The sequence below is a fragment of the Schistocerca piceifrons genome, chromosome 3 (assembly GCF_021461385.2).
Source record: "Schistocerca piceifrons isolate TAMUIC-IGC-003096 chromosome 3, iqSchPice1.1, whole genome shotgun sequence".
NCBI lineage: Eukaryota > Metazoa > Arthropoda > Insecta > Orthoptera > Acrididae > Schistocerca > Schistocerca piceifrons.
This window is the reverse complement of record NC_060140.1, coordinates 585,527,280-585,544,759: the sequence shown is the minus strand read 5'-3', so window position 1 is coordinate 585,544,759 and position 17,480 is coordinate 585,527,280. Positions and strand designations below refer to the sequence as shown.

Below are 17,480 nucleotides of genomic sequence, written 5' to 3'. Positions count from 1 at the left end.
GAAATACTGAGATTAATGAAAATCCACTAATAAGTTACTTTTACAGCAAATATTAACACAAATAATCTTTAAAATAAGTAACTGAAGACTAAAACGTTATAAAATATTGACGAGCAATTTCAGCAGCAGTCCTGCACACGTGACGTCACACCACATTGCGTGGTCGGACGAGTCTCGTTTCAAATTGTGTCGAGGGGGGAAGACAGCCTCTTGAATCCTTGGACCCTGCATGTCAGCAGGGGACTGTTTAACCTGGTGGAGGCTCTATAATGGTGTGGGGCGTGTGCAGTTGGAGTGATACGGGACCCGTGATACATCTAGAAACGACTCTGACAGGTGACACGTACGTAAGCATCCTGTCTGATCACCTGCATCCATTCGTGTCCATTGGATTCCGACTGACTTGGGCAATTCCAGTAGGACAATGCGACACTCTACACGTCCAGAATTGCTACAGAATGGCTCCAGGAACACTCTTCTGAGTTTAAACACTTCCGCTGGCCACCAGACCCCCAGACATGTGCATTACTGAGGATGTCTGGGATGCCTTGCAAAGTGCTGTTCAGAAAAGATTTCCATCCCCTCGTGCTCATATGGATTTATGGACAGCCCTGCAGGATTCAAGGTGTCAGTTCGCTCCAGACTATTTCAGACATTAGTCGAGTTCATGCTACGCCGTGTTGCGGCAGTTCTGCGAGCTCGCGGGGGCCCTACACGATATTATGCAGGTGTACCAGTTTCTTTGGTTCTTCAGTGTAGTTCTGCCGCAGATTGTTGAACGCCGTTTTTTTCGGACACATACATTGTACATCACCCGGTTATAGTTATGTTGGGATCTCAGTTTAAATTCGGAGCTAGAAAACCAGTCGTCTGCCGCTGTTTAGATTACAGTCGTTTTCAACGAAAGGAATTCTGAACAGGAAACAAAATATCTTCATACATTGAAAATACTGCTGAGCTTAAACTTTTTTAAACATGCGCATTAGAAAAGATAAATATTCCCCTCTTGCAACTGAAGGGAGAAACTTTATAAGATAAAAAAATTTATTTAATAAAACAAGTATCTCTCTTTTGCCTCGTCTTCTGTCCCCCACCCCCTCCCCCAACGTGTGCAATCGCAAGATATTTCATTAACATTCAATGCTCGTCACCCAATAGTCAACCAAAATACCTAAAGAAGAGCACCAATATATTCACAGTGTCTTGTAAAAGCAACCCAGTACAAACGTAACTTCCTCAGATTTACAAATAAAGAAGCACGAATTCTGTTGGTGCTGGACCATGCAGTTGTTTTTGTATGTCAGTCCTTAAAACAGGTGGAAATTTAAGTTCCGGCGTACACTATTTGTTAAGAAGTGTAATGAATTGCACAATTAATTGATTGCAGAAGAATGTGTGTTGGTCAACTACCGCCAATAGTTTCACATTTTCCTATATCAGGGAGAGAGACACCACCATTATGAGTATGCCTGCAACAGAGCTGGCGTTCGCCGTGCCTAGCTGACGTGACGTCACGAACAAGCGCCGAGGCCTTCCTTTGAGTCGGTGTTGTTATTACTTGTACTACGTCGTCCATACGGGACTTGGTTCGATGGTCAAACGATTGTACGTTTGTACGATTCTCCTGCGTGAACAGTTTCATGGACGTGAAATTTGAAGAAAAAAAAAAAACTAGGTGGTGATGACTATGACTAAGCATCGTTAAGTTTCTTCACCTCTATGCTGTGACCTCCACAGTTACAGAACGTCAACGCGGCTTTTAAGAACTGTCTCACGTAGTGCGAGGGGTGAGGAAGTACGGTCGCGGCCCGTAATCCTAGGTACACCAGCCGGTGAGAATAAGGCGATGTGTTAGCGTCGGAATGTGTCCTGGGGGAGTGGGCGGCTGGCAGTGAGCGGTGGCCCGCCGCCTCCCTGCGCTCGCCGGTATTCCAGTGGCGCGCCGGCCGCTCCGGCACACGTCAGCGGCGCTAAGTTAGCGCGCTCGCGTGACGACGCTGCGCCGAGAAATATCGGCGCGCCACGCGCTCATCTGAATTGTTAAGTCGCGGGGCTTCGCGAAAACGGCGCAATCCACAATGTAAACCTTGACGGGCTACTGTTCACCAGCCCGCAGCACGGAGTGTCTCTCCTTCTTATATGAAATACGTTTTCCAATTTATCATTCACCCTAGCCACCAGTATTTGATATCATTTTCATTTGCTTTGTACTGAGTACTAATATTTTCACCGACCAGTCATGCTTTGCGAATCGTCTTCCATAACCGTGGATAAACTACTTCCTTTTGGCAGTATTATACTTCTACTCTCATCACTGCCGTACTAGTTTCTCTTCGCCTCTGTCGTATCATTGCTACCTTCCATTCCTTCTCCGCCAATTTAATTTTCAGTATTTGCTGTCGCAGCAAGGCTTAGAAGTGTGAAAGCGGAACCCTTATAGGATTACTTTCTTTTCCTTCTGTTAAAATCGTTTTTCTCAGGAACGGGTAAGCGTATCAAGTTGAAATTTGTCCCATACTAAGGTCTATACTCGCTTGGTGAGCAAGATATATGAGACAGGCGAAATTCCCTCAGACTTCAAGAAGAATATAATAATTCCAATCCCAAAGAAAGCAGGTGTTGACAGATGTGAAAATTACCGAGCTATCAGTTTGATAAGTCACAGTTGCAAAATACCAAGCCGAATTCGGTTGGTAGGACGTGTTCTGAGGCATCGAAGGATCACCAGTTTAGTATTGGAGGGCAGCGTGGAGGGTAAAAATCGTAGAGGGAGACCAAGAGATGAATACACTAAGCAGATTCAGAAGGATGTAGGTTGCAGTAGGTACTGGGAGATGAAGAAGCTTGCACAGGATAGAGTAGCATGAAGAGCTGCATTAAACCAGTCTCAGGACTGAAGACTACAACAACAACTACAACAACAACAAATGAAGCATGCGTTACCAATTATGCCTCTACTCGTTAAGGTTTGAGCCGTTTATAAACATTTAATTCAGGTAATACACTTCAACATTTAGATGAGTTCAACATATGTAACCTGGTAACAAGCAAAATATCAGCCGGTATTCAGTCTCTTGCCACACTTCTGCAACATGTGTGGTGTGATTGTGGCAGTGGGATCTCTGAAGCGTCGTTGCAGTGTCACAATATCAGGAACTGCTGCTCTGTACTAATTTCTTTCACATACCCGCAAAGAAAGAAATCTAAGGGGGTAATGTCAGGTGATCTCTGCAGCCGTGGAACTGGGCCGTCTATGCCAAGCCACCTGTTGGGATATGTTTCATTCGAAAGATCGCAGACTTCTAGAGCCCAATAATGGGGAGTGTCATATTGCTGAAAGATGATACCGTCTTGCATGTCCTGTAGCTGGGGAAGGCATAATTCACCAACATGACTAGATAAACATACTCACTTACATTGCTTTCGAGGAAGAAAAATGCGTCAACCACTCGATCATACCGTAACCTCACCACACATTATCCTGTAGACTGTCCCGAATGTGTTCCCGTACGATACGAGAATCGTGTGATCCCCAGATCCGGACATTATGGCGGTTAAGTGAGCCACAAACATGAAATGTAGGCTCATCGGAAAAACACTCACGCTTCAAAAAATCGTTGTCCTCGTCCAAACGGTTCAGCATGTCCACTGCAAAATGCTCACTTATAGGGCGATGATTTGGTAGCAATGCCTGAACAATTTGGATCTTGTAGGCATACAATTCAAGACGTTTGCGAAACACTTCATGCACTGCACACTTTGGCACTTGAAGCTTCGGCGAAGCTTGTGTAATCGATATCTGTGGCGGCCCCGTGAATGCGGTATGAACTACCTGCACGTTGCGAAATAGTGCTCTACCGCTGCTTGTCCTTTTCTGAACCCACCCCGTTGCTAAAAAAGTTTCCGTCGAAGTTCCGATTAACGAGACATCAGGTGCTTTCTTGCCATAATAGATTGCACTTTCGCTGCACAGCAATCGGTGATTTGGTTTCTGTTGGTCACACTGCACACTGAGTTTCTCGGGTGGGGGTGGGGTGGGGGGGGGTGCCATTTTTACAATACAGCTCACACAGCGCTCCATGTGACGAAAGTTCTGAATGAGACACAGCTGTACGGAAACTTTATAATTTTCCTAGTAGTCCTGTAACAAAAAACAAACGGTACCACGACAAATATAATTAATATTTAATCTTGAAATCAGGATAAACATTTATAGACACACTGTACTACTGGCTAATTTTTGCCGCTAAGCTCAGCTCCAGACATTGACTACGCTGAATGTTAGTTCCTGAATATTGATCACGGTCTCCTGGCTATAAAAAGAAGGTTTTTCTAAAGACGTTTCGCTGCGCAAGCGATAGCCATTACCCACGATCGCCCAGTCAGCAAGGTTGACACATCGTTCTCTCGTAGAGATTTTGTATGTGTGCTGATGTGTTTGCAAACAGGAAGAGGTGGCGATGTGTGGCCTGTAATTTTCAGTGTGTCTTGTTCTCCCTTCCAGGCTATCTGTGACGATGACGGGCGCTCGGGCGCAGCTGGTCACGTGACTGCCGGATGGCGTCCTCTGCGGTTTTCTGCCTCAGCCTGCAGATAAGTAAGTACATACAAACACCATCTGCTCTCTGTGGTAAGTGGCAAAAATAGCCTTTTGAAACTTGTTATGAGGATCAATACAATAGATAGACCTATTTGTATTATAAAATCAATAGGAGAAATTACTTTCGCGGACTTGAGCCAGTAAAGTTAGGTTCACGTGGGGAGCAGCATAAAGTAGCTTTAGGCTGTCGTTCTAGTTACGAGCACAGAAAATGGTTTTTAAATGAATACGCCTTCTCTGATTTAATAGAGGTTTCAGAGGTTGCCAGAGTCTAAAATCGATTTTTAAAATTTCCTTGTTCAGTAAATAAAATTCTCGTGTTGCATTAGTATGTGCAGAACTTTTACGTGGACCGACACACACACACTGCGCCGGCCGGCCAGCCTGCTCTCTTCCTCCCCTGCTTTTCAGCGCACGTCCTGCGCTGCACAGCATAGCAACCATGCATTTAATCTACCTATAACTAACCATTACGAATTCTAATTACTCAGCCGTTAATTTTAGACTTCTGGGAAATATTACATCAGTGGTGCTCAAATGATTTGTTATCTATAGAAAAATATTTTTAAACAATTTGAGTTCGTGATTTATACTTTAAAAATATTTTAGGCGGACCAGTTTCTGACTTTCCGCGGTCCGGACCTGGACCACTGTCCACGAGTTGCCGACCGCTATCCTAGACGAAGTTGAGCAATATAACTGACACTTTGGCTTATATCATCAAGTTACTTTTTCTGAAGCTCGCTGCCAAACTTAAAGCTAAAAATTCAACTGTCTTATAAAACTAACCACACGTGAATTTGTACTGAGCGTATGTGGTTACCGAACATCTGGTGGTCCAGTTCCTTTCTTAAGAAATACGAGACAGTATTAGTTCGCATGTTGTGATGTAGGACAACTTCCTCAAAAAAATAAAAGGAAATGTTGTAAGGTTACAGTTACAAGAACTACAAAAGTCAAAAGAAAAGATATTTACAGTGTAACCTAAACGTGAATTTCTAATGAGAATAACCACCATACCAGTCCAACGATCAATATTGTGATGGCAGGTACACAGTTCGCAGTTGTGTACTGCAGTACAAACTCACTACAGAATCTGTTTAGCAGGGTTGCAGGCACTTTTTTTTCCAACGACTCTCTCTCTCTCTCTCTCTCTCTCTCTCTATCTCTCTCTCTCTCCCTCTCCCTCTCTCCCTCCCCCTCTCTCCCTCCCCCTCTCTTCTTTGGCCAACCAGGGGGTAAATGAGAAATTAAACTCCTTCTCATTTATTCGTTTGGTTCTCTGCAGTGTTCTGTTACCTTTTCACCATATCTCTCTTTTTATTTCCTGAGACCACTTCACACCTATGAATCCTCTGGCTTCTACCGTACCGGGCGAGGCGGCGCAGCAGTGGTTAGCACAATGGACTCCCATTCGGGAGGACGACGATTGCAATCCCCCGTCCGGCCACCCAGATTTAGATTTTCCGTGATATCGATAAATCGTTCCAGACAAAATGCTGGGATGGTTCCTTTGGAAACAGCACGGCCGATATCCTTCAACATCCTTTACTAATCCCAGCTTGTGCTAGGTCTCTAAATGACCGCGCTGTCGATGCGACGTTAAACTCTAATCTTCCTTCGTTTCTTTCTTTCTGCTTTTGCCTTGAAATCATTCTAAATTTAACACACTTCTGCAAATGTCTTGCTGCTCCTTCTGCTTTTATGTCGTATATTTCTAAATCTTTTTTGTACTTCTGGAACAGCTTGTTATTAATTTCTGTTCCTAGAAATGCTGAAAGATTTGTTTTGTCAGCTTATTGTCATTCATCTTGAATAAACGACCCAAATTATTAGTCTTCTTTTCCTTATTGTTTCCAATATTTTTTCCTATACCTTCATATACAACATTATTCATAAGTACCTCCATGGTTTGAGAAGGTGACTAGGACATCTCTCTGCCGCGCGGGATTAGCCGAGTGGTCTACGTGCTGCAGTCATGGACTGAGCGGCTGATCCCGGCGGAGGTTCGAGTCCTCCCTCGGGCATGGGTGTGTGTGTTTGTCCTTAGTGTAATTGAGGTTAAGTAGTGTGTAAGCTTAGGGACTGATGACCTTAGGAGTTAAGTCTCATAAGATTTCACACACATTTGAACTTTTTTTTTAGGACATCTCTCCAAGTTTTGATTCGTAGCACGCGACGTGGCGTAGTTGCACTAGAGGGTAGACGTTTCAGACCGTGTAGACAAATCATTCGCTCGGTATTGTCTCATCGAATTAGTTCGCTTCTGCAGATAGCCAACCCGGTGAACAGATTTTCAAAGCGGGCTACTGTCGCACCTTCCCAGGCAATCCGTGTCAGCGGCTTTAGTGAACTGTTGCTAGTATTGACATTTGCTGCATCACAAACAGTGTCCACATAAAGGCATCTGTAATTTGAATCAAAAAGCTTGAGAGATACTCTGTCCACTGATGTGTGTCTGTTTCCCGCGTAATTTGTAATGTTCATATAGTCGTCGTCCGATATCTGTGAGGTACAGTGTGGTTACGATTAAACTTCCGCTACTTTCAAGGGCCCCGATGAAAAACGAGTGATCGTAGGACAATGAAACTTTTTGGAAACATTTATAAGGACCTACGGAAGAGAAATAACGAATAAACCATTGGAAGAAACACAATTTCCACATGAGATGATAACATTTGTCAATTGCGTCGTTACCTACCATGTTTACGTTCCACCGTACAAACATTTCACAGTGCGATGACCACCTGTATTCACGACAGCGTGGAGCCGCACCAGGGATTGCTCTGCTGCTCCTCGAGACATCTCAGGTGGGACGTGCAACCTCGAATGTTCAGCTGTCGTAACATAGCTCGTGCACTGCGTGAAGATCGCACATACGTACAACATTCTTATGTATAGCAACAGTAACTTCAACCATTTATGGCGCAACTGACCATGGGGCCCACCCAGGAGCACTTCCCAAATAGCCAATTAGTTCGAACTTCCGAACCATGTTCTTCAACCAATATCCGGAAAGAGGACCTCTCCGTAATCATTTAATGCAGCGATACTTGGGAAGAACAGCAGCACTATTGATGTTGTTTTCACAAAACAGCTATAAGAGTAAAGCCCTGCTCACTATGTCGAGACCCATGTTGACTGTTTGCAAACTAGTACCGGCGCCTAACGGCAGGCCGTGACACTAACACTTCTAACAACGCAAATCCTGCAGCGCGCAGTCTGAACATCATTCCTATAAAGTTGGGTGCCCATACGGTAAATAATTTTCCGTCTGCACTGGCTCAAGTAGCGAAATTTTAAATATAAGCACTCTGTACTCATGACTAACTTTGTATTTCATCAGTACTTCCTATTTTCTAAGCTACTTTGATTTTTATTCGGTCTAAAATTTTCCTTATGATTCAAAAATGGTTAAAATTGCTCTACGCACTATGGGACTTTTAACATCTGAGATCATCAGACCCCTAGACTTAGAACTACTTAAACCGAACTAACCTAAGGACATCACACACATCCGTGCCCGAGGCAGGATCCAAACCTGCGACCGTAGCAGAGACGCGGTTCCGGACTGAAGCGCCTAGAACCGCTCTGCCACAGCGGCCGGCTTCCTTATGATTCTTCGGTCTAATTCAGTGCTAGGCATTCAGTTGTGTAGAGTCTTTGTAGTTTCGCTTCTGCTTTGCAATGCATTACTTTTTCGTTTCTTGAGATGCATTTTTTATTGTAAACATGTTTTCTTACAATACATGTCCTTCCCATTGTAACCTTTAATTTGCGACAGAATTTTCTAACCGATTTTCTTCAACTATCTTTCGAAAATACTTCAGCTTTTTGATCTTTTCTGTTTGACTTTAGTACGTCTGTAAGAATTTTACTACAGTTTCTGTTAGTGATATAAACATGGTTCTTTTTGCAAAGGATTCTTAAACCGTTTTTAATCCAATCCATCTATTTTTACGATTGAGTCTCTCAGTTTAATGTTTCATTCATTAAACCTCATCTCTCTCTAGACAATATTAGCGGTAAATACGATTTTTTTTTCTCTGAGAACTGTGATTTATTTATTCGTTTTGAATTTACAATGCAAATTTTAAGTAAGAGATTACACCATAAAATAAGACACATTCACCGGTACATAATACAAAATTTTACATAATGAAGCTTATTTTGTAAGTTAGTCAATGAGATTTTCAGTCAGTTTAGGTATGTCCTCAGGTTCACCGCTTAAGCCACGCACAGTGCAGTCGATCATGTGGCCCATCAATTGGTTGAGTCCACATTCGTATTAAGGGTCGTTCGAAGCACCTCATATTGTCATCATCTTCCGACCTTTAGGGTAGTCCGTACTCTTCTCGGCAGATTAAAGCCCTCTATTGGAATGTTTGGATCACCAGCCAGGCTTCTATTCTTGACACTGGTTCTGCTCCACAACCTTTTCCATTCCTTTCCTGGATCGCAAGGAAACACCCCTTCATCTGTTCGCCATAGGGGTGAGTCTGATTTCAAGTGGGTTTTTTTTTTTTTTTTTTTTTTTTTTTTTTTTTTTTTTTTTTTTTTTTGTCGGGTCCTGATTTATAGGAAGATTTGAATTCGACTGTTTTTTTAAATATATTCTCAGTATAGTAACTGATTGCCTCTGATTTCAGGTGGTGCTGTATTAGTTAGGGTGCGTAACCAGTCAGTAGATGTAGGTCAGAGCGTTACATATATTATTCTCATTGTTGCTGTTAGTTGAGCATCGATTTTTGATACGTGTGGACTTCTGGCCCACACAGGTGCACAACACTCGGCCACGCTGTATACCAATACCAAGGCTGAAGTTCGCAAGGTATTTGCACCTCACTACGAGGTTATCCCAGTGAGTTTGGAAAGAATAGATTTCAGTTTTTATGTTGTATCATCTTTATGGGCTCTGTACGTTGGAGTCCGATGAAGCTTTACTCTAAGGTACCGTTTAATGGTTTGATTATTCATGCAAGTGTTCGAATTTCTTTTGAGTTCTCTGTTATTAAGATGCATGCTTTCACTGAGTGGCTTGTCTGGATTGGATTGTAGATGCCATTTGGTGTAATACAGGTGCAGCTGGTTGAGATCGTCGTTCCATTTCTGTTATATATTTTACGCAATGGGGAATGAGCCTAACGTTTCCATATATGGTATGGAAAACAACGTAAATGTGTCAACGGCGTTCACCGTCTCCTTGCACAATACGTTTGGAGTCTGCTCAACGGTGATTACATTGAAGGGCAGTGTAGTTACATGCTGCCCTACGGTGCAGTTTGCTGACGTGGAACTACAGCTCAAAAAACTGCCCCGGAGGTTTTGTACAACGCAGGTTCTACGAGCGTAATGCGGGGCCCCGGATGTTCGATGAGCCGGAGTGAAACTTGTGCGGCTGGAGAGAGGCACTGAGTAGGATGCTGAGGCGGGACAATGGACTTTTATTACACAGTAAAGCCGATTTATCAACCAAGTTGCGGATGGGAACACACCTCCGGCGTCCGTCCCCAGGATAGCCGCCGGGCAAACAGCGTGCGCGCCGCGAGTAAATTAAACGGCACCGACTCCGCGCAGCGCGCCAACCCACGAAAAGTGGTCGCACGCCGGTCTCCATAAGTTTACTGACACGTGTGTGCAGTACATTATTACGTGCCATCATGCGATGGCAATAGTAAGCACTCGTCAGCAGGTAAACCAACAGCTTCCATTAGCAACACTAAAACAATGTCATTAGTGAAATGCACAAAAAAGTCACTAGTGAAATGGTTGCTATATACAAAATTTTTGTCTGTATGTCTTCCACTTAGAATCGTGTCGCTATAGTTTTCAGTATGTCAGGCAACTGAATAGACAGAAACCATGTCAGCCTCTCACGATCGCACGAAATCTTGTAATAAATAGTGTCAACATGGGATTTTGGAGATACAGTGGATTAAAGTTTGCAATTGATCCACAAATGCGAATAATTTTATTCTAACATACATTTTGTTCTAGATGGCTGTTAACATCTATATTCTTCCATACAGACGTAAAAACAACAAGGAAGAGACTAGAATAAATCCAATATAAAAAAATAAACACATTCATGTAGTGGAGACACCATTACGTTATCCGATTCACATATTTAGTATTTTTTCCCTCTTCAGCAACTGTAGTATAAGCAACCAGTGCCTTCTGAGGAAAGATTAAATTGCTTATATGCAATTGGTTGCTTATTATTTCATTATCGAAGCACATACGCTAACAACAAAACATAATGATACATAATTATGTGAGAACATTTACACAGACCAACTAGAGGACTTAACTGTATAGCTCGTTTGCTTGAAAGTACTTAATCACTCACTTCTCACATAACAGATGTATCCATTATTTTGCTTGTACCGACAAGAAAAAAAAAGGTTCAAATGGCTCTGAGCACTATAGGACTTAACATCTGAGGTCATCAGTCCCCTAGAACTTAGAACTACTTAAACCTAACTAACCTAAGGACATCACACACAGCCATGCCCGAGGTAGGATTCGAACCTGCGACCGAAGCAGTCGCGCGGTTCCGGACTGAAGCGCCTAGAACCGCTCGGCCACAAAGGCCGGCCGACAAGAAAAATCCACGATGGTCGGGAGGGATGTAATCTCACTGTTTCTCAGTGAGTCCGGGTCCGTTGTATTTAATCAAAGAGTAAGACCTGAGTTTTGCTTCGCACATTTCCTGAAACTTAACTTTGCGCAGGATATTACGACATAATATCTCGCATGTGAATAAAGATGATTGGTATTCTGAAGTCATCTTCCACCTGCAGACATGCCTTAGAACATCAAAGTAACCAATTTCCCGTATTGTTTTGAAATTTTGCCTCCATTCCTTTCACCTACTTTTTCAAAACGTTTAAGAGGACACTGGCAGCCTTCTTATATCTACAGTTTTTCTTGACTGAAAAACGTTCTCACTGCCTGTATCACACCTCCTCAGCCTAAACTTCTGTTGTGAGGTTTATCTAAACCTTTTCCGGGGAGATCTATTCTTCTGTTCTTCCGTGTATGTCCCCGCAGCATGCAGCCACTGGCTTTTATCATGGAGTATCGCCCTGACATATGTTCAATGAAATTTGAACTTTTTCCTGATATATTGTGTTGCTCTTAGGTAGCGTCGATTGCCGATTAACTCAAAATATACGACAGTGGGGCTTACCGTTGTGTTCCCCCGAGCCCTTCAGTTGTGAATCATCCTGCGGAGAATTTGAATAAAGTGTGTGGAACAGGCATGAGACTAGTTATATTTTGATGGCATTTTTCAAGATTCAAGTGGCTTGTTATTTTTCATGTACATAAATATATTGTACAACTGAAAAGATTAAGGAATAAACGCGGATTCAACATTGTCAGTGTTTCACATGGAACATGCTTTAAATGAGTTTTGGTGAGGTACTCACCACAAACTTGATTTAGACTGTCAGCAATTCTGCTCTGAAGCATGGTATACAATTCATCAACTATCTCTTATCTCGGTTACGCTAATTTGCTTTGAGAATTTCTGACACCAGGCGGTCGAGCGCTGTTCAACCCGTTGCAAAGCAATACAAGAACGATAATTTTAAATCGTTTTGTAAATAAAAACCGCTGTTTTCTTGTTGCAGTGTATTTTATTTGTTCCACACATGTTTCGCCTTTTTATTTAAGGCGTGTTCATAGGAGTCTAGAATGACACAGTTTTGATTTGATACGCAATATTTGTGTATTATAAAATAATTCACGTCTCGTTTTCTACGTAAATAAATGGTTACTTACAGTTATTTGAGTGTTCTGCTGGCATCTTTGTTTTCCCCCATCTGGTCTCGTGCTGGGGGTCGCACTATAATGTCTATTATTCACTAACGTGAAAATGAACTTATTTCGTAAGTGAAATAATAGTGCGACCTCCAGCATGTGACTATATTACAGGAAACGCAAATGCCAGCCAAAACCTCGAATAATTGTAAGTAAATACTCATTTGCGTACGAAAACAGGAACTGAATTCCTTTATAATCCACAAATAGCACATGTCAAAACAAAACTGTATCATTGTAGGTTCTACTGAAGAAACCTTAAAGTAAAAGACGAAACGCGTCTGGCACAAATAAAATACATAGCAACCAAAAAAGGCGGTTTTCATTTACATAAAGAATATTTCTGAGCTTGCTGCCGATGATAGCCACCCAAACAAATTTGTTATAATTCTTCAGACGTACAAAACAATTACGCTCTGATTTATTATTCGAGAACTGTTATTTAGGAACAAAAAGAAAGAAAACATAGTTGCATTTAAATAAATAATTGGCGACTTTAACCTCGTTGCTAAGAAGGTTTCGAAAGCAAATTGGAGATTTATTTTATAATTTGCTTATGATTACTACTCAAGGTGGAAACAGATTTCGAAGATGCCCACTGCCAACTAAAATTGTATGCTTGTATATGCAAGTGATAAGTATTTCAGCGCATTTATATTACACTCCTGGAAATGGAAAAAAGAACACATTGACACCGGTGTGTCAGACCCACCATACTTGCTCCGGACACTGCGAGAGGGCTGTACAAGCAATGATCACACGCACGGCACAGCGGACACACCAGGAACCGCGGTGTTGGCCGTCGAATGGCGCTAGCTGCGCAGCATTTGTGCACCGCCGCCGTCAGTGTCAGCCAGTTTGCCGTGGCATACGGAGCTCCATCGCAGTCTTTAACACTGCTAGCATGCCGCGACAGCGTGGACGTGAACCGTATGTGCAGTTGACGGACTTTGAGCGAGGGCGTACAGTGGGCATGCGGGAGGCCGGGTGGACGTACCGCCGAATTGCTCAACACGTGGGGCGTGAGGTCTCCACAGTACATCGATGTTGTCGCCAGTGGTCGGCGGAAGGTGCACGTGCCCGTCGACCTGGGACCGGACCGCAGCGACGCACGGATGCACGCCAAGACCGTAGGATCCTACGCAGTGCCGTAGGGGACCGCACCGCCACTTCCCAGCAAATTAGGGACACTGTTGCTCCTGGGGTATCGGCGAGGACCATTCGCAACCGTCTCCATGAAGCTGGGCTACGGTCCCGCACACCGTTAGGCCGTCTTCCGCTCACGCCCCAACATCGTGCAGCCCGCCTCCAGTGGTGTCGCGACAGGCGTGAATGGAGGGACGAATGGAGACGTGTCGTCTTCAGCGATGAGAGTCGCTTCTGCCTTGGTGCCAATGATGGTCGTATGCGTGTTTGGCGCCGTGCAGGTGAGCGCCACAATCAGGACTGCATACGACCGAGGCACACAGGGCCAACACCCGGCATCATGGTGTGGGGAGCGATCTCCTACACTGGCCGTACACCACTGGTGATCGTCGAGGGGACACTGAATAGTGTACGGTACATCCAAACCGTCATCGAACCCATCGTTCTACCATTCCTAGACCGGCAAGGGAACTTGCTGTTCCAACAGGACAATGCACGTCCGCATGTATCCCGTGCCACCCAACGTGCTCTAGAAGGTGTAAGTCAACTACCCTGGCCAGCAAGATCTCCGGATCTGTCCCCCATTGAGCATGTTTGGAACTGGATGAAGCGTCGTCTCACGCGGTCTGCACGTCCAGCACGAACGCTGGTCCAACTGAGGCGCCAGGTGGAAATGGCATGGCAAGCCGTTCCACAGGACTACATCCAGCATCTCTACGATCGTCTCCATGGGAGAATAGCAGCCTGCATTGCTGCGAAAGGTGGATATACACTGTACTAGTGCCGACATTGTGCATGCTCTGTTGCCTGTGTCTATGTGCCTGTGGTTCTGTCAGTGTGATCATGTGATGTATCTGACCCCAGGAATGTGCCAATATAGTTTCCCCTTCCTGGGACAATGAATTCACGGTGTTCTTATTTCAGTTTCCAGGAGTGTATAAGTATAATTTTTATTTTGTGTGGAGCCACAGTCATGATAATTTTTTTGAATTATGCTCCCGCCATTTGATTGTAAACGAGAACATCTGTAAAACGCATAAAAATATTGCAGACTTTCATTTCTGGACCTTATAGCACAGCTGTTATATGATACTGCTAACCTGTAATCACGTATGCGCCACACTGTTGTGTTTGAACAACTCAACTGCAGAAAATATTTCTCAACTCCAGTAGAGTAATGGCGTGCTGCAAAAGAGTTAATTATTTGTATGCTAACCGAAAACGTGTGCGCTTGAGTGGCTTGCAATACACAAAAGCTGTTAGTGCTCAGGAAGACAGTGTAATAGTGCAATGAGCATAGACGCCCGCTATCAGGATGTTTTTATAGTATAATAGTAATCTGGAAGAAAGAAACAGGGTTAAGTGAAGTTTTTTGTGGTGGTGTTAGAAGAGTAATCTATTAATTTGCTTTGTTATTTCGAAACCCGGCACTGAAGATAAAAGTTATTAATTTCACAGGTTATGAAAATGGTTTGTTTTCGCCCTTTGTGAACCATGAAGTCGCTTCGGGCTCACATTAGTACCTGTGACGTTCATGCCACATCACTGTTAAATCGCTCTGTAAGCACGCAGACTCTTCGAAGGCTCTACGTGTGTAATGGATAATCTACTGTAGTACAGTCTCTTTCTCATTAGCTCGTTCGTCGAACTTACTTCACTACATACAGCCCGGAAAAAAATTACGTTCATAAATTTGTGGAGTTACTAGACGAAGTGAGAAGGAACACTTTGGTTATGTAACGCAAATGTCACAGGTGGACAGTTTTCCCGTTTGGGGTGCGAAGCTAAACTTCCTTAGGCCAACATTGACAGTTGTTTTATTATGATGACGACGAACGAATCGTCGCCAATGTGAATGACTGGTGGCCAAAACATACAAATCTCTTCTTTGCATATACAACAGGTTTGTCAGTGAAGTCGATAAGGAGCTGGCTGCATGGTCTGGGTCTACAACGACTAAAATAATTAAATGTCGTTGGTAAAAAATAATATATTGTACTTTACTGGTGGTACAGGAGTTTCATAGTCAGGAGAAAGGCCATACTTTAACTAAGCGCCTTGTTAGAGGTTGCTTCCTATCAGCTAAAGGCTATACTACTTTCCTACTTGACGTCCCGAGCAAGAGTGGCCGAGCGCACGGTAGAGAGTTGTTGCAAGCGGCGCTAGTCTCGACTCGCGGGTCCAGCGATACCAGTACGGACCGCGGTCGATAACTGCAACCCCTAACAAGTGTGGTATCGAACGACGATGCCACAGTTTTGACTGCTTTATATGCAGCAAATTGACGTTAGAATGTGACTTGAAGCACGATTACATTTTACTGATTGGGAGGATAAGTTCTGTAAATAATCCTGTGTTTTGCTTTCTGAGGAGGCTGCCTTCAAAGGGAAGGAAAATTCAACAGCTACAATAGCCATGTCCGGGAGTTGGAAAATCCGTAGGCAACTCATGTATTCCACCATCAACAGAGATTTTCCATAACCGTGTGGATGTATTGTTCATTGTCGTCTGACTGGGCCGTATCTTCTTCCTAACAAGCGCGGTGGAGGAAATTATGCTTTCTTTCTCCGTGAAGTACTACCTGAAATATTGAAGAATGTCCCGCTAGCAATCAGGCAACGTTTATGGTTCCAGCACGACGGGCCGCTCAACACTTTGGCGTAGATGAGAATATTTTGGCAACATTTTCCCCAGTTGTTAGCTTGGAAGCGGTGTGCCGGTAGTGTGACCTCAGCGGTCTCTGGGCCTCGCTCCTATGGGTTTGTGTGTGTGTGTGTGTGTGTGTGTGTGTGTGTGTGTGTGTGTGTGTGTGTGTATGTGTGTGTTTGTTTGTTTGGGCAGGGGGGGGGGGAGGAGGCGAGGGAGATGAAGCGTTTGGTGTACGAGACACCGACGGACACTCCAGAAGAGCTGGTTGCCCATTTGATAGGAGCTGCAGCCATTATTCGTGGAGCACTTGATTGTTTTGAGCTTGGCAGACGGTCATTAGAACGCAGACGCCGGTTGTGCATTAATTTAAATGCATAACATTTTCATCAGAATGTCGAAATGAATATTCATCACACTTCAGTTGAAACATAGTCTTTGGACGTCAACTAGCGTTAAAACCATCATGGACTCCTAGCGGGGAAACGGACACCTGTATAAGAAATATTCCTTTTCATCTCCTTCTCTAAATAGACTAAAATTTTGTGTACGTAGGTTTTTTTACAGGTTTTATTTTCCATTTTCGAAATGCGCTGCGTACGGCGCTACTGTCATCTATACAGTGTGTTATTAAGCATCTCGCTTTGGTACTGTTTTTAAGGTTTCATTGACAAACAGATAATGTTGTCTCAAGTAGGCAATAACTGGAGAAGGAATTTTGTATTAAATTTAAATAAAACCTTTTGTTTGACTGCTAGAGTGCTGTTGAATGTCGTGTTTGAGTGCTGTGCCATTATCTTCGTCGGACTTGAAAATAAACTTAATGAACGCACTACTGTAGCCTGCATCTCAAGATTAAGCAGATTTTACACATACATGAATGATGTGGAGTTAATAGATACGAAAAAGAAAATACATTAATCTGAAATCTGAATTCATTATTAGGATTAATTACGTGGCAGCTTACTAACTAAAAACTATAGAGCAGCAAGGGATAGTTACGTGTGTAAGACTGAAGATTAATTGGACCAGTTGGTTTAACTCCCAGTGAAATGTTACGTAAACTCATGATTATGACGGAACATCGTGTTCGTGCCCCACCGCCCTTAACACAAGAAGCACAGATGTTGTTGAGTGAAATGGAATATTGCTGGCGTTTAGTTAATCAGTGGCTGCAGGGGGCTGGGGGGGGGGGGGGGGGGGAGTTAAAGAGAGGATGCAGCCATATGAAGCGAGTAAACGTGCTGTACCTGCAGAGAAG

The 17,480-nt window shown here is 43.5% G+C and overlaps 1 protein-coding gene across 1 annotated transcript in view; it reads left to right on the top strand.

Annotated features, from left to right (window-relative positions):
• The window catches only part of LOC124789300 (calmodulin-binding transcription activator 1), a 1,803,646-nt gene that overhangs the window by 553,976 nt on the left and 1,232,190 nt on the right, over positions 1-17,480 (top strand). Inside the window, exon 3 of the mRNA XM_047256611.1 lies at positions 4,505-4,597. Coding sequence (XP_047112567.1) covers positions 4,558-4,597 — 40 coding nt within the window. The 5' untranslated portion in view covers positions 4,505-4,557. The remainder of the gene's footprint in view (positions 1-4,504; positions 4,598-17,480) is intronic.